The 23,410-nt window shown below is 42.4% G+C and overlaps 2 protein-coding genes across 21 annotated transcripts in view; one reads left to right on the forward strand and one right to left on the reverse strand.

Annotated features, from left to right (window-relative positions):
• The window catches only part of RB1 (RB transcriptional corepressor 1), a 106,996-nt gene extending 103,416 nt beyond the window's left edge, over positions 1–3,580 (forward strand). The window contains 1 exon segment of the mRNA XM_031466439.2: positions 1,664–3,580. Within this exon segment, the coding sequence (XP_031322299.2) occupies positions 1,664–1,737 (74 nt within the window). The 3' untranslated portion in view covers positions 1,738–3,580.
• Positions 1–23,410, reverse strand: part of RCBTB2 (RCC1 and BTB domain containing protein 2) — a 125,722-nt gene that overhangs the window by 24,298 nt on the left and 78,014 nt on the right. For 15 of the 20 annotated variants that reach the window (XM_064493169.1, XM_064493167.1, XM_064493168.1 and 12 more), the window contains 5 exons: positions 20,759–20,949; positions 20,124–20,250; positions 18,370–18,509; positions 14,448–14,578; positions 2,854–7,518 (listed from right to left, as the gene is read on the reverse strand). In XM_064493169.1, the coding sequence (XP_064349239.1) occupies positions 7,378–7,518; positions 14,448–14,578; positions 18,370–18,509; positions 20,124–20,250; positions 20,759–20,949 (730 nt within the window). In that variant the 3' untranslated portion in view covers positions 2,854–7,377. Of the gene's footprint in view, positions 1–1,234; positions 1,344–2,853; positions 7,519–14,447; positions 14,579–18,369; positions 18,510–20,123; positions 20,251–20,758; positions 20,950–23,410 lie in introns of those variants that run through there. The other 5 variants (XR_010383620.1, XR_010383621.1, XR_010383619.1 and 2 more) reach the window with 5 other exon arrangements.

Genomic DNA, 23,410 nt, shown 5'->3' on the forward strand with positions numbered 1-23,410 from the left:
AAGTTTTCTGTTACTAGAAATCAGAATTTTGACAAAGAACACTGGATCACTTTCTAAGGTATACAGGATGACGTATGTTTGGAATGTTAAGGCAAATGGAATTGTCTCCTAAGCTACTCTGAGGCTATAAAGGATTAACCCAAGTAGGTGGAAAGCATATTACGAAAAAGATAAAACTGCTGCTGGGTTGTCTTGGAGAGGTAGCCATCAGAAGTGAGTGTGGCATTTCCTTGATAATCTGGTGCCAGATCCACTAACAGGAAACAGAACTGGGTCTTGGAGAGAAGACAAGTATTTAGCAGATACTGAGAAAGAAAACTGTCATTCCTAGGTCATAAGGCATCTCAGTAAGAACAGTACCAATTAAAATGTGACTTTTTAAAAGGAGCTTTTTTCCTCAGTACATCTTTATAGATACTAAATTTGAAATAAAAAATATTTAAAAAAATACTTTATATTTTAAACCATTTTTTCTGCATATATTATTTTGAAGAGTACTATTAAGATTAAATATACCGAAAGTTTAACAGTTCTAGTTATAAATGAATTTCTTTTTGGATTTTACATCAACAGTATACTCCTGTTTTAACTTTTAGACAGTTGGAGCTTTTCCCCTCAGTACATGAAAGTAGACAGGAAGCTTGTAATCAAAACCAGGCCTTAAAAACATGTGGGAGTATTGTGGAGCCCACAGATATGCATTTTAAAAGCAGAAATCTGTAAAAATAATGTATATTTTCTAATAGAAGAGTTCAGTTGCTGTAGTCAGTACATGTCCCAGTGACACACTTGGCTGTGATGGTGAATTCCCTCTGCCAGGCTGAAGTTCAGGACTTTGTGCAGCTAGAACACTGGGGAGAGGCAGCAGGTGTTGTAACCCTTTAAGGCTCAGGAATTCTCCAGGCTGCTCTTCATCTCTCCTCAAAAAATTGCACTCAAAAAAGGATGCTCAGACATTGCTAGTTCACTCAGCGTGGACGTGCCAGGAGACTGAGTTACTAGTTTCTTTCTTTCCCAAGTATGAATGTTCTTCTGTGCTTCTTTATGAAGAACTCTTGCCCACCCCTTAAAGAATTTTAAAATATAAAAGCAGCACTCTTTTTGTCTATGTTGTAATTAATAATTTACTTTTTAAATGTCTACATCCAGATTAAATGAGCTGATGTCCTTGTAGTACCTGCAAAACATCCCCAAACACAAGGGAATCTCTAGCCTTGTGAAGAGTGACTCTCACCTTATCAATCAGATAATTCTGGACCAGCCCAGGATTCTCTTCTGCTCAAGTGCCATTTCTAGAACAGTGGTCTACAAAGTTGGGCACACCTGGGCGTGTGAGAGACAAGCTTTTGGGGTACAGAAAGAAAATGTTAGAATATCTTTAGCTCATCAATTTTTAATATTGGGGATATGTGTGTTTTATAATTTATACACATATATATACATACATACATACATACATACATACATACACTTTAGTGGTTTCTGCTTGGGGGAAAAACCTTTACCGATAGGGATATATGATTAAAAAAAAAAAAATTGGAAACCACTGCTTTTGCCCGGCCCTGAGCTGTCAGTTTGGCATGAGCATAACATACATATTATGCCCTTTACCAACTCACCCAGCACCCTCAGTGCAATTAACATTTCTTCATCCTTTTTCTAGCATCTACTCGAACACGAATGCAAAAGCAGAAAATGAATGATAGCATGGATACCTCACACAGGGAAGAAAAGTGAGGCGCTCACGACCTTGGAAGGCACCCTGTACACACCCAGCTTCACTGTCTCCCACAGATCTGACTAGAACTCTGCCAGGTTCTGTTCACGGCCGCATTTAATATATGCCTTCAGCTCTTTTTGTGGATGTAAAGTGCATAGATGCACATTGAGTATTTGTGCAGGGGATTCCTAAGCCACTTGCAACATTGTAGTCAATAGAACATACATTGTTATTGTACAAGATTGAAAATCTTGTGTAAATCCTGCCATTTAAAAAGTTGTAGCAGATGTTTCCATTTCCAAAGTAAAACTGCTCCACTTTACAAATGGCAGGATAGCCTGGGGGTGCGAGCTCTCAGCCCACGCCTCTCAGAGTACTTGTGGCATGTATGTGATATTTGCTATTATTTTTATTAATTTATATTTATTTTTTTAATTTAACATGACCACCCTTAGAAAAATGCGTCTTGTCTTCCAAATACAATTTGGCTGACTGCCCCTCCATTCACCCAAATGATCCTGAACTCTTGTGCTAACACAGGTATTAGAAATTAGAAAAAAAAAAAAAAAAAGACTAATTTTTACACATTAGATTTTAGTTTACTAGTGGAAACTAAATGGATGTACTGTGTTTTTTTTTTTTTTTATAAATTTTAGTTTTAAAATACAAGCCGAAAGCAAAGTATAAACATACAAGACACTGTCATACTACTGATACAGATTTCATACCTCAGGACTTGTGAGAATTTGATTCTTTTCTTCATCCAACTCATGCTTTAAAGAGTTATTTTGATAGTCCTCCTGGTTTTTATACCATTCAGATCACTGAATTCATAAAGTGCCCATCTAGCATAGTACTTGGAAAATAAAGTGTTCAGCTAGAGCTTTGCTGTAGAGGACCCTAATACGGTATACCCCAAGTGCACTTTCTAATGTTTCTGGGTCCTGAAGAATCAAGATACAATGTAATTTTACTCCACAAACAGACTGTTAACTATAGGAGCCTTAATTTTTTTTTTTCTTAGAGATTTATCTAATTGCATCTCAGCAATTACTCTGCCCTCCTAAATTTGGGAAGAGGGTATGTTGTCTCTGGAATGGTACATGTCTTCCGTGTATCTTTTGAACTGGCAGTTGTCTTTTTTTTTTTTTTTTTTTTAATCCAGTATGGTCTAACACTGGCACATTCAAAGCAACATTATTTCTAGTCCAAAACTGCAGGTAATCAAAGGTCTTTGGGTTTGGCATTAATGCTTCTCTCTGCTTTTGTGCAAAAGCTTCAAGTTAAAATAGCTACATTAGAAAAAGAGGCGCGCTCCCACCCCACCCTGGCACCTAAAGGTGTATTTAAACTATCTTGTGTGATTAACTTATTTAGAGATGGTATAATTTAAAATAGATGGTATTTAAGGTAGCATCTACTAGCTTTTAGGAAAATCACTTTGTCTAAACTCAGAGTTCTTTTTAAAAAGAAATCTGGTCTTATTAGAAAACAAAATTTTATTTTGTGCTCAATTAAGTTTCAAACTTATTTTTTGACAGTTGTCTGGATAACAGTCACTAGAAAGCTTTATCCCATTTCCTCATTCATTCTGCATGAATATATCATACAAATCAGACAGCTTTTAGGTCAAGGGCTTACCACATTTCCAGGTGTCTTGCTAATAATAAGTTCATGTTAGAATTAGTGCCAGAATTTTAGGAACGTCAGAGATCGTGTACTGAAATTTTCTTAAGGTTTCAGAGATCGCTTTATTGCTTTTTGTATTGGTTAAAACTGTACATTTAAAACTGTTCTGTTACTATTTTCTACAATTAATAATAGTTTGTCTATTTTTAAATAAATTAGTTAGAGTCTTAATGGTTGATGTGGTCTTTGTATTAAGTGTACTAACGTTCTCTCCTGTTTCTAGATTCTCTCCTAGTATCTCATCCATTGTTGGCCTTCTTCAGTGGGCTTTATAGATGCTGATGATTCTCAGATTTATTTCTCCAGCCCTGACCACTTCATGGAAGTCAGAGCTCTCACAGCCAATAGAACACTTGATTCCTACCCCTCCTCCTACCCAACTTCTCAAAATATCAACCAAAATCAGACAGAAATACCTTGTTTCATCCTAGTCCTTCCCCATTTTACCAAACACTTACTTGCTTTAACTCTTGTCCAGGTTCTCACTCTTCCCTCTTTACTGTTCCACTCCTTATGTCGGATGGGATCTCGCGTGAAATGCAGTCTCTTATCTCTCAGGTCAGGGCAAAATCAAGCAGCCTTGGTGACATTAAAATTTTTTAGTCTGGATCACAGAAAACTGATCACTTTCAGAGATTAATGTAGTGTAGTAATTAACACTCTATAATAAAAGGGACAAGTTCAAATTCATGTATTTACTTTTCATTACAGTTTTCTGGTACAAATGGCAGGGGAAAACCCACATATTAGTTCTAGTACCATCCGGATGGTTTCATAGAAACTTACCTGTATACGCATTTTTTCTTCCTCATTTTTGGACCAGACAGCGTGCACAGCATTGGTAAGGATTTATTCAGTAGAATTTTCCTTTGTTTTACAGGACAACCTGAAACCTTGCCTCTAGAAATAGCAAATTTCTACCACAAGTAAGGCTTCTTAAATAGAAATGTAGTAACACTGTATAATGCCTTAATGGAATTAAAACAACTCTTTTAATATGAAGCTGGAATAGTTATCTATTCTTAGAAAGCCTTTTTTGTGTCCATTATTTTGGGACTATACTTATCTTTAGTATTGACATATGCTGACAATTTAACGTAAAAGTTAAATTTATTCCACAGACCAACATCAGTTACTTTCTGAACAGGAAATGTTTTGATTTTAACTGAATTTAGTGAGAGAAAATCAGTATGGTTTATGTCTTTATGTGTTGGCAAAGAAAAACAGCAGTATGGTATGATTTCTCCTTTCTGTTTACAATCCTCCCAACCCATTTATTGTGCTAATAGCACGGAGAGGATCAGTAAGGTGGCCAAGACCACGCAATCTGCAGTTGCTTCCTTTTCATTGTCACGGGTCAAGAATTCTGACTCTAAATAAAACTCACCAGGTTATGGTCTAGAATGACTGGCAGTTTCTTCAGGTCTCAGATGAAGAACATTAACCTTCACTTTTTAAGAAGCATAAACAGTATCTTCACAAACCCCCTCTCAGCAGATGAGGACGCTGCTTTACTCCCGTAAAATCTAAACCTCTCTCTGTGTAAATTAGGGTACAGTTATGTAGGAAGCACTAGAACATTGAACTTCTTGTTTGAGCAGAGAGGAAACAAAACTCGAGGATGGAAAATGTCAGATGAACTTAGGTAAAAGAAAGGCTCCATTCATTTCTGGTGCAGTATCATCATGAAAATGGACCTCCTCCCTCACATGTCCCTAACTGAACAGCACGGTTCTGAGCGCTGCAGACACTCACCTGTTAGAAAGCAATGAAGGAAACAGTGCTGTTGTCCTCCACACAGGCGCACGGATGGCCAGCCTATCAGCAAAGACAAGAGAGAAAGCATGTTTTTGTCAGAGAGACGTCACCACGGGACTCCTCAGTCATTTACTGGTCTAAAATTAGCTCTTCTTGTTTGGTGTCCCAGGTTTTAAGGCTAAACCAGTGACTCTCATTCTCGGCAAAACATCACAATTACTTGCGAAGGTTCTTAAGACATACTGAATTAGAATCCTTGAATCTATATTTTGTAAAAGTTTCAGGGATTATTCTTTTGTGCCCAGAAATGAGCAACACTGAGAGACAGCTGTGCAAATTGACACATAACACAACTTAGAGGTAATGTGGATGAAACTCCATCCACACTTCCTAATAACATGTACCCTGGCAGTGTGGGTGCTGACCTGCTGTGGTGCTTGGCAGGTAATCCATTTCTCATCCCTAAATACACTTACCTGTTCCCTTTGAGTGTTCCAGTTTTTATACGAAATGAGCTCATAAAAGAAAAAGGCACTGAGGAACTTCAGACAACCCTGTCAGAAAAGGACAAGAAAGAGGAAGGGAAGGTTTGGGAGGACACTGTAAGAGGCAACGGCTTTGATCGGGGACAGCACGCATAGGGGCTACTGCTCATACACATGTCTCAATGTCCCTTTGCTGGATGGAATAGCAAATCCACCCAAACGTGAAAACCAGCAGTGCAGGGCTGAGTTTTAAAATAACAAATACTCTATCGTTCCAAAAATAGGACTGTGATTTAGAACTAGAGACATCCAGCCTACTTTGCCTCTAGCAGGCAAGGTCAGCAAAAAACAAACAAAAAGAAACAGGATTCCAAACCTCAGCAGTAAGAGTGGTCACAGGCAGTAGTATGAACAGTAATTACGTTGTTTATAAGCCACTTATGTTTTGGAGTGGGCTTTGCTATGATACCTTACCTGAGTAACTGCTTTAAAAAATAGCCTCTATTATATACAGATTTATGTATGTCTAACAGACATAAGGTTAATATAATCTTGCTGCTTCTGAAGAATTTTTTTAAAACCCACACGTTTGTTCTGTTATCTGCAAAGAAGCACTTTATTATCAAATAGTTCAGCATCAGAACAAGGTTTCTAATTCCAAGAGTGTTCTTTACATGAGATCACATTGTGCAATACCCATTAGGAGACACTGATGCTACAACCTACATCCCATTCCAGCTTCTCATTTGCAGTTGGCTAACTTGTGTTGATCTAAAGTATAAATTTAGCTCATTCTTATTCAGTGCTATCCATGAAATGCAAGTATTCACTCCTTTTCGGCCAGTACTTTATAATTATATTGTGCTAAGTGAAGAGATCTATTTTATGGTGACATAGAAGTCAACTACAAGAAAAACACAAAATCATTTATACTTACAGAGGCGAATCTTTCTTAACACAGAAGTAAAGGACATGATGCAATTATGTAAGGCAGATGAGCCCAGAAATAACATTCATTCAAAGATATTACTCCATATTCGATAATCCCATATGAGAAATTAATGACTCGGAGTAAACAGAGGATTAAAATTAGCCCTTGGGTCTTTGACAATTTAACTGCCAAGGCCTTTTGTGAATTCTAAGTAATGCTCGAAATTAGCCACTATTTCTCAGAACAATGTACCAGAAGAATATGAACCTCAGTAGCTACAGGCTGCTTTAGATCTATTTCTGTGCAAGTTATTCCTTCACCCAGTATCCCACGAAAAAAGCTGCTCTCAGGGTATAATTAAGATTTATAATAAGCTGAGTGCCTACTATATGCAAGGCACTGTGTGGGATGCTGAAAATGTGGTGGTGACAGCATTCCTTGTCAAGCTGTCTATGTGAGATCAGCCTGCTGAATATGGAAATTTGGCCAGAATAGCATATACTAAAGACCCATGTACCAAAAGTCTCCCACTTAAGTGACCCACAAGACAAAATGGTAAATGTAATAAGACATTTAAATTTTTCCCTTGAGCTCAGTCACATCTGATCAGAGCATTATAGTGCCTTCCGTGTAGACTCTGGGTTTCAAAAGGTGGAGGAGACTGACCCACCATCCTTCTTTCGACAGAATGTAAGTATCCAGCCAAAAGCAGCTCTTCATGAATACTATTAAAGAGAAGTTATTCTCTGGCAGGGAAAATGGAAATGCTAAAAACTCTTTCCTGCAGGTGAGGATCAGTTTTTAAAGGCTCCAACTCTGCTTGCTTTGCTGATAAAGTTCTTCAGGAGATCGTGGTCCATTTCTGCAAAGCCTGAAGTCTGTGTCACTACAGTCAAATGGTTTATGCAAAACCTGAAGCAGAATTCTTCTAAATCCTAGGAACGACAATAAAAGTGTTTTAACAAATTTGTACATCCCAATGCAATGCAACACAGCATGAAAATTTCTAAAACACAGAGGCAAGGAAGGAGGATTTGCTGGCCAACAGGAAGAAATGCTGGCATAGCAACACCTGAGGCACAGTTTTAAAACAACACAGCCAGTATGAGTCTATGCTTGGAAAAATTCAAATACAGTAAAACGTGCAAGGTCCTCTACACTGACCAATGCAAAGAGTGAGACTTTCTCTTCCCAGAGAGAAGCTCCTGCAAGAATTCTGGACCGTCTTCCAGTGACAGTATTTGTATTGCTCATTCCACTTTCAGTATTTGTTCAGAGTATGACACTCGTCTTTTTTGTTTGTTTAATAAATATTTATTGTATAAAGGCATTGTGTAAACTGTTTAAAAGATTTTCTTTATGTTGAGCCCAACACTCCTTTTACATTCTTCTAGGGGCTTCAATAGTTCTACCTGTAAAGAGTTTCTGAGAAAAGCTTAAGCTATAAAAAAAAAAAAATAGTGATCCTGCGAAATGCTTCTCTGAAGTCAATAACAGGCCACTGCTCTTTTTTCATTACAAGAAGACCAAGGATGTGGTGGTTAGATTTCCTCAGATCGCATGCAGGTTCAATAACGTGAATTGGGAAAAATGTTCTGAAGAAACCATGACTTTCTCTCTGCTGAGAGAGACTCCACACTTGGGTGACTTCGGGCTCACTGTGCTGCACACTGGGCCAAAGACAGTCCTGCAGTGCTTCTCTTCATTCGTCTACAAACTTAAGAATCAAAAATAAGGTGGCTGGACACTTTTTTGGCCACAGAGAAATGAGAGGTAAAGTGAGTCAAGCCCACAGAGACTCCGATGTGCCTCGAAGCCTGGGCAACACTGCCATCTTGACCCAGGACAAGGTGCAGCCAGCTGGTGGTCAACTTTTCAAGTATCCTCTCTATGTTGCTGAAGCTAATTCATAAAAAAAAATAAAGCCCTGAATAATCTCCAAGCAATTACATATGCACATTGCATGTTATGTTTCCTTCTTTAGAAACATAAATTATAGCAAATGCAGAAGGTGAAAAATACAAAAATTAGCAATAGTGATAGCCATGCCGACATACACACAAACCCACAGTACACTGTAAGTAAAGAAACAAACTCCATGAGGAAAACCTATTAATTTTATCCCTGAACACTAATCCACACAAATGGAAATCAAAAGAAAGCCAAAGTCACAGTACTTACATCAGACAAAATAGATTTTAAAATAGACTGTTACAAGAGTCAAAGAAGGACCGTACATAGTGACGAAGGGATCAATCCAAGAAGATAGAACAATTATAAACATACATCCACCCAACACAGGAGCACTTCAATATATAAGGCAACTGTTACTAGACGTAAAAGGAGAACTCCACAGTAATACGGTAATAGTGGGGGAACCTTAACACCCCACTTACATGGATGGACAGATCATCCAGACAAAAAATCAATAAGGAAATACAAGCTAAATGACACATTAGACCAGGTGGACTTAATTGATATTCACAGAGCATTCCATCCGAAAGCAGAATACACATTGTCAAGTGCACGTGGGACATTTCTCCAGGAACCGCTGGCCCACAACGCTAGCCTCAGTAAATTAAGAAAACTGAAATCATACCAAGCATCTTTTCCAACCACAATGCTATGAGATTAGTAATCAACTAAAAGAAAAAAACCTGTTAAAAAAAAAAAAACAAAACCGAAAACACAGGGAGGCTAAACAATATGCTACAAAACAACCAATGGATCAGTGAAGAAATCAAAGAGGAAATCAAAAAATACTTGAGACAAATGAAAACAAGAACACAACGATCCAAAAACCTCAGGGATGCAGCAAAAGCAGTTCTAAGAAGCAAGTTTATAAGCGATACAAGCCTACCTCAGGAAGCAAGAACAATCTCAAACAGCCTAACCTTAGACACTTAAAGCAACCAGAGGAAAAACAAATCCAAAGTTAGTAGAAAGAAAGAAATCATAAAGATTAGAGCAGAAATAAATGAAATGGAGACTAAAAAAAAATAGAAAGGATCAATGAACTAAAAGCTGGTTCTTTGAAAAGATGAACAGAATTGATAAACCGGTAGCCAGGCTCATCAAGGAAAAAAGGGGAGGGCCCAAATCAGTAAAATCTGAAATGAAAAAGGATAAGTTACAACCGACCCCACAGAAGTACAAAGTCCTAAGAGACTGCTCTCAGCAACTATATGCCAACAAAACGGACAACCTAGAAGAAATGGACAAGTTCTTAGAGAGGTACAGTCTCCAAAGACAGAACCAGGAAGAAATACCTCAAACTTATACAAGTGTTATATCTCAATAAAACTGGAAGCAATTACATTTCAATGAAACTGGAAGAAAAATAAATTTAAATAAATGAAAAACAAAAAAATAGAAAAACCATATACATGTCAGTAGTCAGGTGGCCAGTCAGCATGTCAAAGACATTTTCAGATCCAACAGCTTCAGTAAAACTGCTCATTAATGGGCGAACGGAAGGACCATCAGCTGTCACCACTTGGATCCACCCTCTTACTTCTCTAGGAGAACTTCCCATAATTATTAAAGGACAGGAATTGGGAAGAGTTCCTGTGATTCTAAGAATTCAAGAAACCTGGGCCTGGAGGGAGACCTGGTTATAATGGCTTCTATCCACATAAAACAAGGCCCATTGCCCTTCCGAAAACAGTGCTTCTGCTTTTGATGCCACACTCGACAGCTTCACATCTAAAACGGGGCCTCCTTCTGTCCTGCAATCCAACCACATTCTCCTAGGTCACTCCTCCTCCCCTTGTCCTACAAGACCCTCAGGCCTTCACCCGAAAAACCCCAACACCGCCTGTCTCACCCTCGCTCTAAATTAAGATTACTTCCTATTTCACCGCGAAACCAGCACTCGGAAGAGGGCCCCGCGAGCTCTTAGGCTGTAGCTCCTGCCACCTGCACGTGCGCCTGCCGACTCTCTTCTCTCCCGTAACTCTGGATGAACGGTCACACTCCTGTCCCAGGCCAACCCCCTGCTTTTTCACCAGATCCCTCTGGCTCCTGTCTCCTCAAGAACACAGTCTAGCATCTGTCCCTGCCTCATCGGCTTACTCCCCGCCAGGATCACCTCCAGCAGCACACAGACGTGCTTCCATCTCCTCCAGCTTAAAAAAGCACATAACACGTGCTACCTCTTATCACCACCCCTCCAATCACCACCAGTTCTGTTTCTCTTTGTACCTTTATGGCAGAATTACTGGGAAAAACTGTCTGTTCCCCATCTCCAATTCCTCCACTTCCATTCTCCAGTCTGCCTTTTACCCCCATCACTGTTTCCACAGCTGCCGGGTCCCCCACAGGTCCCTCCTCACCAAACCCAATGGTCAGTTCTCAGTTCCCACCCTGACCCAGCAGCTGCCGGTGTGTGGATGACTCTCCTTCCCGACACTCTCTCCTTACTTACTGCCTTCTAGGACACAGTCTTCTGGCTTTTCTCTCACCTCCCTGCCGGCTCCTTTCCCAACAGCTCCCAAACCCCTAGACCTGGAAACATGGAGTGTGTCATCCTCCCACCTGCCTGTCTCCCGCCAGTCTTACGGCTTTAAATACACTTCTCCTCTGCACTGAGGACCTTCCCCTGGACCCCAGGCCTGTTTATCCAACTTGCTTTTCATTTGGATATTTAATTGACATCACAAATGTTGAATTTCAACATCAAATTCCCGTATTTCCCCCCCCCAAATGCTGCTCTTCCCAGTCTTCTCTATCTCAATAAATGATCATTTCAGCCTTTCATATTCAGGCTCAAAACTTTGGAGTCATCCTAAACTGTCATCTTTTTTGTCCCTCACCCCACAGCCAACCCATCAGCAAATCCTGTTGGCTCTGCCTTGGAAATATATTGAAAACTCCACCACTCTTCCCCAGCTGCACAGCTAAAACCCAGACCAGTCCACCCTCATGGCTTACTGAATACCGCCTCCCAACTCACCACGCCCTGCACCCTCACACTATTCTCAACCCAGCAGCCAGGTTATTTCTGGATGTCAGTCAGATCATGTCTGCTCCTCTCAAGCCCTCCCACGACTCACGTTAGAACTCAGATCCCTTAAACCTGCCTGTTGGGCCCTGCCTCCCTACCTCCCTGCACATACACCCTCCCCACAGCACCATCCCCTCACCCATCGCTCCCCGTCCCTCGCCCTACTCCACCCACACCCAGCTGTCCCTTTATCTTGCTCGAGTGTCGTCCTGCCCCATGGCTTCAGAGCCCCTCCAGGCCTCCTCAAGTCTTTGCCCGAGTCTCCTCAGTGAAACCTTCCTTCCCTGAGCAAAATGACAATTTCAGCTTTCATTTCAGCCTGGCCCTCCCGCCTCCCTTCTCCACCTTACTTTTCCACATCACCTATCACCACCTAACCGATCACACATTGCATTCGTTTAGCCATCAGAAAGTTCCACGAGGGCAGAGGTTTGGGTCTGTTTTGTTCACTTGCTGTACCTTTAGTGCCTAGAGCAGTGTCAGGCATTTAACAGGCACTCAGTGGGTATCTGTTGAATCAATGCATAAACTGCTGATTTTAAAATGCAGGGGGGGGCAGGCAATAGGGAATTGCAGTTAAATGTGTGGTTTTGAAGTCTATCCAATCTTGGATTGCATTCCAGCTTCACAATTACTAGCTTGCTAGGAATTTACTTCATCTCTCGGAGCTTCAGCTTCCTCATTTGTAAATTGGGACTCATAATAATAATGCCTATATTTTACAGTGCCTATATTTTGAGGATTAAACAAGATATGAACTATGCTTCGAACAATCCCTCGCTCACATTAACTATGTATTAAGTGTAGTCACACATGAGGGATAATTTGCTGAAAAGGCCTATTTCTTGCTTATTAGAGTCAGCAAGTAACAATACTAGTCAAATAAAATACACTGTTCTTTATAAAAAACCTTTACACTAAGTATACTTTGGTCTATTTTACTTGCGGTACATTATACTAATTTAAGGTCCAACACACAATCAGTTAGACAGCCTGTAGTAAATTACAGTGAGTGCCTCTACAGGCAAAGCTGAACAGTCATGAAACAAGTATTTAACGAGCACCTACTACATGGCAGGAGCTACCCCAGGCACTAGGAATTTGGTGGTGAGCAAAACAAAGTCCTTGCCACTCCTCAAGGAGCTTACTTTCTAGAAAAGAGGGTGAAAGAATGGTAACCATACAAATAATTCACATAAACAGGGAACAGGAAAAAGTCTTCGTTCAGACGGACACACTATGTGCCACCTGAGACAGCCCACCAGAGTCCAGCAGTATCACCACGACTTTAACAAACTCAAAGAAGCACAGAGATATTGTTGGACCATGAAGCATTCTGCAAGTTCTAAGAGCCCAGTATGTTATTACCTTGATGAAAGACACACATTCACTATGCTTTTAAATGTCAATGTTTCAAAGTGGATAAGAGTTTTTAAAATGTTAAGTGAAAATAATCAAGTATTTAGATGTACATAATGGAACCTAGAGAAAAATCAGAAGGAGCTTATGAAAACATTAGTGTCTTCTGGCTGATGAGTCATTTCCTTCCTCATACTTTTTCTATTTTCCAAACTTTCTTTAATAAGCATATTGTTATTTAGATAAGCAGAAAAGAAGTTACAACCTTTTTTCTGCCCACCACTAAAATGTCCCTGTTTTTTGACCAAAGGAAAGGATATCCTTAAGGAAATCAGCTCCAAGAAGTATGGCCTGTTTCCTAAAGATTTAGCTCTAAGACAAGTTTTCTTTCCTTTCTTTATTATCAAAACAATACATGGTCACTGTAGAAAGTTCAGAAAAAACAAGCAAAGATAAGGAAATAAAAATCATCCACAATCCCACCATTCAAAGATAACCATCGACTTATTTTTCAGTCTTTTTCCCTATGTAGATAATAATTTGGGTTTTTTTTTAATTCAGCTATACTTCAAAATATTTTTAAAAATATTTTTATTTAAAGAAAAACATACTTGTTAAAAAAAAAAAGGACTACAGTTTTTCAGTCAGTGATATATGCTGAATAGTATTTAACATTCTTTAAACAATCCTCTCCTGTTCATGCTGACTTTTTTCAATTTTTAAAGATTATAAACAATGCTGCAGGAAACATCTTTGAAGCTAAATCTTTGTCTGAATCCATGATTATTTCCTTAAGATAAACTTCTAAGTGAGTGTTTTAAAGAACTACATTTTTAAAGCTTTTAATTCATACTATACCAAACTGCCTGCCAGAATGATTATGCTGATTTGCACTCTCCCAGCAGTTCAGGAGAACACCCGTTATCCTCAGCCGGTGCTATTTCTGAAAATTCCCCGGTGTGAAGGCTGGAAAACTGTATCTTATTTTCACTTATATTTTTATTTGTTCATAAATCCATTTAGTCCATTTTTTTCAATCAAACTACTCATGTTTTCTTTTTGGTTTTTTAAAAATTACATGTCAGCTATGGTAAGCTTGCTTCATTGTATTACAAATATTTTCCCCAGTGTATCATTTACTTCCTAATTTCCTCTCTGGTATTTTTGATGTATAAGCATTTTTATCTTTTTGAAATTAGATCTAGCAATTGTTTATGATTTCTGCCTTTGAGGCCCACCCTAACTTTATTTACATATATCATGTTCATATATAAACACATAAAATACATTAATATATATATATATATATATATATATATATATATATATATATATATATATATATGTATGGCATTTCTTTATTTTTTCCTCTGGTCCATTTTTTTGGCACTTTGTGTTAAATCTTTAATTCCCCTAGACTTTATTTCAGCTTAAGGCAGGAAGGAGCCAGCTAGCCTGACTTCTCCCAGGGGTCGGCTCGCTGGAAGATGCTCTTCTTACCTGGGCATCATACTTCACGGCAGCTGAGAGCAGCGCAATGGCATTCTCCTCACAGATTCCTTGCTTGATAGTTTGTTGGCAGAGTTTTTTCAAACGATTTTCTCTATAAAATGTAGCCAGATCGAGCAATCCTGGTGGAAAGAGATGTTTATGAGGGGAGTGATCGCAGCATCCTGATCTAAAGTCAGCCCGTCGGAGGTGACCCTGCACAGACAGAATCCCCAGTGAAGGGCTGCGGAGACAAAGACGAGCTGCCTGGCACCTGAGTGTGTGGCTCCACCTGCGGACGCGGCTGCCCTGAGCCAGTGCAGCACACAGACAAGCAGCTGTGGGGAGACAGGAGCAGAGTGAACACGGCTGTAGTCTTTTCCCCAGAAACGCTCCTCCAGTCGTGATCAACATCTTCCCCAGTGGCATTCAACATGCTCTAACACTGCCCATCTTGAAAAGGAAAATACCTATCGGGGACACACGTCTGCCTCCCGGGACCCTACCTGTCTGCTCCTCTCTGGGGCTAGCCTCCCTCCCAGGAGAGTCGTCTCTATCCGCTGCCTCTGTTTTACCACCTGCCATTCTCACCTCCTGCCACACAGGCAGAAGTCCATCCCCTCCGCTCCCTGACACCACACCTGTGACTGTCACTAACGGCTCCCACAGGGCCCAGTCCACAGGCTATCCTCCGGTTTCATCTTACTCAAGGTTTACACAGAATTTGAGGGGGTGAGGATGCTCCCCTTCTTGAAATGCCTTGTTACTTGCCCGTGTTTTCTTCCTTCATCAGTTACTCTTCAGTCTCTTGGCTGGACCCTTTCTCCTGACTTCCAAGTGTCTGAATGCCCCAGGGTTCAATATGCAGATTCTTACCACAACTTATTTCCCTAAATGATCCCCTGCCCCAGTTTTAAATACTGTCTATAAGCACTGATGATTCCTGTTACATTATCTGTCATCTGCTTTCAAATAACCCCACATAGAGTGATTCACATGTGTAAGTTCATTTTAATCTACCCCAGGGGATACTATGAAGCACTCCAATCAGGAACTGTCGGCTAGCATTTGAAAGCTCTTCTTTCAAGATACGTTGTTTTGCTAGAGACACTGAAGTGGTCCCTTCTGGCCCCACGTGAATTTGGCTGGAGCACCTGAGACTCAGCAGTCCGACTCCTGGGGCTACATTCCTGGCTCTAATTCAGTCCTGGCTGCTACCTGATCAAAAGGCTAGCTGCATCCTGACACTGCAATACTGTCCGGCTTACTTCAAGATACTTCACAGAGGGCCCAAGGGACAGAGAGCCAGGATCTCATCAACCTCACCCCATTAACTGTTTTTATATCTATCTGCTAATAAATTTTATACATGTGGTAGAATTTGTTGGGAACTTGCTTTCATTATAACATAACAATTAGCAAAATTATAAAAGAAAGGCCCATGGCCTGCTGGAGGAACTGAAATTTTTTGAAATTCTGAGAGTTGTGAATTGACTGATTGTTTTGGGTCAGTTCTCAACAACTCCCAAATTCACATCAACAGCCCCACACACTCCGAGCATCAGACTCATATATGCCATGTACTCACAAGTACTGCCCTGAGTCTCTCCCCAAGAGGGCCCAGCTCTGTTCCTCCTCCAGGTGCACCACTCCCCACAGGGTGGCCAAGGAGCCACGTGCCCCCTCCTAGACCACCTTGGGCACCTGGGACCCTGGGATTCCCTGCCTAATTGGCCCCGAGGCCACATACATAGATGTTTCCTGCCCTCCAGACCGTATCATCCATGTGCAGACCCCCAGCCCTTAAGAATGGCCGGGTGGGGTGGGTGGAGCTTGGACAAGCAGGCTGGGATGGATGCCCACACACCCCTTGTGATGCAGGATGTAGCTGGTGGTGGGTAAAGAAAGATGGCGGCTGCAAGCTGGAGGCCAGAGCCAGTCCTTCCTGGGCCACTGCGTCCCAGCATGAACTCCAGCTCAAACTCAAACCTGATCTATCAGTTCTTAATGGAAGCATATTTTTCAAGGTATGAGGATTTAACATAGTTTATCTGAAGATTTCTAGCTTGATATATAACTTCAAATTTTTAGACATAACGGAATGTAGACTCTTACCTGGGGCCCTGCAAGTGTTAGGGGTGAACCTATTAAAAAACTGCCACACAGATGTCTGAAAAGCAGCTCAAACTCTGACTTTCAAACTCAAGAGCAAAACCTGGTGCTCTCCATCTTCCTCATCTTAGTGAGTCAGAGCAGTCATCCTTTTCTCTTTCCCTCACAGCCCACATCCCATCTGCCAACAAATCCCATCAGTTCTGTCTTTGACTGATATCCAGAAGCTGCCGTCTTTTCACCACCTCTGCTGCTAGCCCACCCCACCCAGGGCACCATCACCTTATACCTGAGCCATGATAGTTACTGAGCTTTTAAAAACAAATCACCTCACTCCTAGGACAGAAGCTGCTTGCTGCCCCTCACCTTCTTCATATACACACAAACCAACATGCTCCAAAATCACAGAGTATTCAGCTGGGCGTGGCCATCTGGAAATGACCACTTTCCCAACTTCCTGTGCAGCTGGGTTATGGCTGTGGTATTCTCTGGTCCGTGTTTAAGAGAAGTGGGACTTCCTTAACAGACACTGGGATTTGCTCTTTGCTCCCCCTCCCCTACCGGTCACTGTCCCTGCCTCCATCCTGTTGCCTGCAACGCAAACGTGCTCTTGGACATGAGTGCGGGGCCACACGCAGCGATGCCCTGAGCTGTATCCTGGTGACACAGAGAGAAACTATCTTGTTTAAGCCACTTCCTTTTTTCATTTTACTGTTAGAGATAAAGCAAATCCTACATAATGCAACCCAAATGCTCAAAACCTCCCAAGGCTTTCCATCACACTGAGCAGAAGACTTGGGCCCTTCACCGGGGCCTCCAAGGGTGTGCCTGGTCCTGCCCAGATCCCAACTCTCACTCCAACCACCCGGGCCTTCCTCATCCTCCTCCACACCATACATGTGTTCCTGTCTCAGACCCTCGCACTGTTCCTCTGCACTGGAATGCTCTTCCCCCAGCTCCCTGCTCAGCGCACATACTCATGGAGCCTTCTCTGACCTCCCAACTCACTGATTTTATTTATTTGTTTCAGGCTGGCCTCCCTTCCCTGAGCAGCAGCTCCACAGGGGCAAGGCCTCGGCCGTCCGTTCGCAGATGCCAAGGGGAGCTGTGGCGCACAGTGGGCCCTGGACTCGCAAGCATTTGCAGAAGAAAGGAAGGAAAACTATAAAACCTCAGCAATCAGATTTTTGTTTAGCTCAGGAAAATTAAATGCTGATCTGGTAAAAAGTATTACTGAATTTATACATGTAAAATTAATATTTAATTTAAAAATTTAAGTGTTGAGCGCTTTGGTTAGCTCCTTACAGAGGCAACTCCTAATTCTTCCGTCCCACTGGCCGACAATACTGCTGACAGCTGTAAACCGAAACTTAGTATGTTTTTCACCCTGCGCTGCTGTCTCACCATCAGTAAGCCCCAGACGCAGGGAAGGCCCCACTACCTTCAGGACAGAATGCATCACAGCCCCGTCTGTCCCCAAGGGACATTCAGTTATGCAGACCAGCAGGGCTTCTTACTAAGTGCATTTTATCGGTTTTATAATGCAAATATCTTGAGGGCAGTGAGTGAGGTAGCTAAAAAGTCTCGTACAGCATCGAGTAATCAAGGGAGAATGGCACCCGCTCTGCAGGTGGTGTGATAATCACCCATCCCTTGTTTATCTTTCCAGTCAACCTCTGTATGAAGTAGGAACAAAGGGAAGGAGATGGGTTCAGCACACAAAAAAAGAACCACCACTGTGATTCCCCTCACAGCGACTTCCTTGAGGTGCTACAGAAGCCACTTCTAGGCCAATCTCTTGGTCAAGTCTGGTGGCAATTACCTACTGCCTCCTCGGGGGACAGGCTGATGCTGTCCGTGTACAGGTACTCCAGGAAGGCTCGGTAAACAGGATACGAAAATTCACTCATTTCTACAATCTCATCCTCACTGTCGTCCAACGAAGAACGAAAATGCTCACACCTGGAGGAAGAAAGAAGTGTGTCAGGTCCCAGCTTCTAGGCAACAGCAGATGACCACCCGAGGAGCACGTGCTCAGGGGGTTAAAGAGGAAACAGCTGAAGAGAAGGAAGGAAAAACCCAGCACTGCACACCTTCACGTCCTGGCCTGGGCCTCTCACTTCCTCTGCTGCCTGGACGGCTGCAAACGCCTGTTGACTACACGAGGCTGCAAACGCTCACCTGCTGTGGGGCGGCTGCCTCCCCTGCCCGGCCTCCCAGGGGCCCTCCCACACCATGTCCACAGAACAGCATTTACAGAAATCGGGTGGGTTTACTTTTAATAACTGAGTAATTTTGTTTCTTCACCTCCTGTTATGGGTCGAACTGTATCTCCAAAATTCACATGTTGAAGTCCTAACCTCGGAATATAATAGTATTTGGAAAAAGAGTCTTTACAGAGGTAATCAAGTTAAAAGAGGGTGGTCCCTAATCCAACCTGACCAGTGTCCTTATGAAAAGGAGGAATTTGGAGTGAATGCCATGTGAAGACCGGAGTTATGCTGCCACCAGCCAAGGGACGCCAAAGATGGCCAGCATGCCACCAGAAGCTGGGACAGAGGCATGAACAGATTCTTCCTCAGATCTCTCACAAAGAACCCATCCTGCGAACACTCTAATCTTGAACTTCTAGCCTCCAGAACCTTGAGAGAATAAATTTCTGCTGTTGAAACCAACCCGTCCGCCGAACTCTGCTACAGCAGCTCTAGCAAGCCCTAACCTCCCTGCGCTTCTATGCGGGGTCACGGGCTACAGCGAGGGTGAATGAGTGCCGCACAGCCCGACCTTACTAAGAGGTGAGCTGGAGACTAAAATGCCCTATTGAGTTTGTGATTCATTGCAGCAGGATTTCAGTATCTGTTACACAACAACAAAATGAATCTCAAAATCATTAAGTTAAGAAGCCAGGCAGTAAAGAATACATACTGTGAATTCCATTTACATAAGCTTCTAGAAAATGCTGACCATTCTACAGTGACAGAAAGAACATCAGTGCTGGCCTGGGGTGGGGGCCTGAGGGATCTCTGAGGAGCGACGGAAACGTTCTGTGTCCTGATTTGGGGCAGTGGTTTCACAAGAGTATACCAATGTCAAAACTCCTCAAACTGAGCATTTTAAATACATCAATAAATGTGATTTTTAAAAATCCCTGTTAGCTCTACCTCAGCCCTGTTGCTCCTCTCTTTTCCAAGCAGCTAAACATTCGGTGTCCCATAGCTGATTAAGGAGAGTGACTGTCGTGGGCCAAACTCAGCTCCTAGCACAGAAGTTCACGTACATCCAAGTGGTCCCTGAAGTGCTCAAAACACGCTCCCCACTGGTGGCGGCCCCCTGGTGCCAAGGTGGACAGGCCATCTGTAAAGTCTCTAAGGAAGCCGACAGTAGGTCGGCCCTGAGCCACTCCCCACTCATTGCAATGGCCTCTGTTACTTCTTGTTTCATGTACCCTGTGTTTCCCCCACTGCACTGGCCACTCACAAGGGCAATCACAATCACTGGAAGTGCCTAATATAGTTCCTTGGAACTAGAAAATAATAAACATATTTATTTCAACTCTCAAAATAAGTAATTCCTTACCTAATTTTGAGAAGGACTTTATGTGCATAAATGTACTTTCCATCCACCAGAAACTTCAGGTCTGCGGTGTTGGGGTTGTCAAATTCCCTCTTCAGGGACTCAGCCACTGTGAGGTGGTCGTCGGGTTCTAAGGGAGCAACACCCATGTTTTCTAACGCACATGCCGGCCGGTATACAGCACGGCTCTGCTGACACTCGTGAAAACACCAGGTCCCCCAAATAACCAATCAACCGTGCTTCTTCCCCACATACGGATTCTGGCTGCAGCCACCATTAAGTGTAAGAACCTCTCACACATCTGCTTGTAAACCTGGCGAAACAACTGAAGTCCCAAACCACCTTACTAAACAAAATTTTTTGAATGTGTGAGCAAATACACTTGCTAAAAATAAAAGATATAGTTTCCCAATCACAGTAAAAAGCAATCAAAACTACTTTTCATTTAGTATAAGGTGCTGGTTTCTGACACTTTCTTGAAAAATGAATCAATCAAATTAGTTCCCTCTCACAGGAGTCCATCAGAGGGAAATAAATTATCTGATACTGCACTTAACATAGTCCTTACTATCGAAATAAAAGCACCAGGCTTCTCCTAGTTCTCAGGCCATCACCCAAATGGACAGCGATCAGCTCACCCACGGACAGGAGGCGCCACGTGACGGCAGGCGTGGCGAAGCAGGCGAACACGTCGTCGGTGCAGGAGAAGTGGGTGAGGTGGGGCAGGGTCACCGACTGGCCCCGGCACTGGCCCCACATGTACACGTGCCCTCCCTGCGTCTTGGCGGCAGACGTGTGGGCAGAGTGGCAGGCCGCAATCTCTATAATTCTAGGTTCACAAACACACACCAAGTAAACACGGTGAACAGGGAGAAGAAACAAGTTGATTTTTCTTCCCTTAGGTTTAACTGATTTTAAAAAAACAACAACAAAACAAGACTTAGACACCTAAGCTTCTACGTTTTCAGGCACCAAACAGTTCTTTACATTTAAGCCCTTTCACTGGCACTTTTACATCATGAAGATCTGCCTGGTACCACTTCTAGCCAGTAGGCCTAGAATATGTACCGTCCTGTTTTGAAACTCAAGTGCAATCCAAGAGAGTAGGGACCAAAAACAAAACAAAACAAAAAGATGATTAAATTTTTTTCTTAAAGCATTACTTATTGAAGTAGATCAAAAAAATTGGGGCTATCGTGACCCAGGGTCAATAAATCTTTTCATTAAAACATCACCAATTTTAGGGTTCAGTGGAGCATGCTGTGGGTCACCCCAACTCACACTGCAAACAGTAAATACAGTGGTTCTGACTCACTGAGCTGTACTACCTGGAACCCAAAGGAGTAGTTTTCTGGGATCAACCATATGTTAGACCCCAGTTCAAAAGTTCATGATTGACAGGCAAGTAGTTCTCAGAATACTTCCTAATGGAAAACACTGACTTATTGATTTGAAAATAATTATTTTCTCTAAGAATAAGTCACTACACAGATTCAAAGATGACAGTAAACTATTTTACCCCAACTGAGGTCGCCATCTTGATTTTGCCACAGCAGACCATGGGCACCAGCCTCCTCAGTGACTCGGGCTTAGAATTTCAGGGTCATCTCTGACTTCTCCCTCCTCACTTACTGCTTTTTTCAGAACATCCAGTTGACAAGTAACAGAAATTCTTTTTTGTAATGTCTCCCATTTGTCACAGCCTGGTCAGGGACATCCAATATCTCAACTAATGTAACAGCCTCCTAGGTCTCCCTGCCTTAGAATTTCTCTCTCTTCTGACCCAAACTGCACAATGCTAGCAGGTTAATAATCCTCTGGAAACACCATTCTCATCACTACTTTCAAATCTTTATTGACATCCCATAAGATAAAATCCAGACACGTGACCTTAAGGCCTCCCTTAATTTGGCTTCTATCTATGTCCAGCTTTCTTTCGAGTCACCTTTGTCCACACATCCTATGTTCCAGCAAACAGATGTCCTCACTGCGCCTCAGTGTCACTATGCACAAAGTCCTTGTTCAGGAATGCTCTTCCTTTCTCTCTGCCTTAGAAATCCTCTCAAGGCCCATATCAAACAACCCCACCGTACGCGATCTCTTGCAGCACATCCTGTCCTCACCTCTCCTACCTGGCCCTGTTCATCTTTTCAAGTGTTATGTCTCACCTATTCAGCTAGATTACAGGTTCCTGGCAGGCCAGCTCCCTGACTTATTTCTCTCTCCCTAAGCACCCAATATAGTGTCTTACTAAAGACAATCTGTAGGTCATTTTATTGACTAAATAACACAGAGCAGCTGAAGGTTGGATAAGGCCCCACTGACCAAGGCTAGCAACTGAAGGGTGGAGATATTCCTCCATGACCTGTTTAAATTAGACGTTTCCCATTCGTGGAGGGAGCTGGTCCTCATACTACCTGGAGGCTGCTGTGGTGGCTTGCCTCAGGAGGCTGAGATACATTGTTTTCACGTGTGGCTCAAATAATTTCACTGATTTATCAGAGGGCAGCTCTCAGCTCTTGAGAACCCAAGAGTACTAGAGAAGAGGCTCTGACATCCCGCAGGAGAGGGTCTGGGCTTGGAGTCCAGCAGACCCAGGTCTGGATCACAGCCCTGTTACTAGGCTGTGTGACTGCGCACAAGTCCCTCAGCCTCCAGGAGCCTCAGTTTCGTCGCACTGCAAGGCTAGCACATGAGAATGTAATGACAGAATGTTAAGCACCAAGCACAATGCATGGTGCACAAATTGCACCATAACAGTACAGGTCTCTTCCCATTATTACTACTACTACTCATGGGCTGGGAGTCAGCCAGTAACCCATAGAGGCAAGTTACTCAAACTCATCATCTGTTTTATCATCTTTAAAAAAAAAGGCAGGGGGGGAGCAGAATACAAAAAAGCCATCATCTCACAGGCTTGTGGTGAAAAGTAAATGAAATAAGAGACGTAGCACAGCGAACATTCAAAAGCAGTTTCTTCCTGTGATGAAAATGTTTACCAGCTGCAGGAACCTGGGGCCTGCCCTGAGGAGCTCACGATTTAGCTGAAGAGGGAAGTCACACATCTGTGAAATTACAAACCAAGTCCAAATAACCATCAGAATATGGCAGTGACTACTACAGTGCTCTGGTGAGTAAAGGAACATCTTCCCTGGGGACTCCTCGGGGAGTATTTCAGAACCTGGGCCACGCTGGCTTTGGGTTTGTCAAAGAAGTGGAGTAAGAGCATCTGAGGCAGAGAGAAAAGCATGTGCAAATGTGGAATGAGCACAGGACGGAACCAGCAAGAC

This window comes from Camelus dromedarius, chromosome 13 (assembly GCF_036321535.1).
Source record: "Camelus dromedarius isolate mCamDro1 chromosome 13, mCamDro1.pat, whole genome shotgun sequence".
NCBI lineage: Eukaryota > Metazoa > Chordata > Mammalia > Artiodactyla > Camelidae > Camelus > Camelus dromedarius.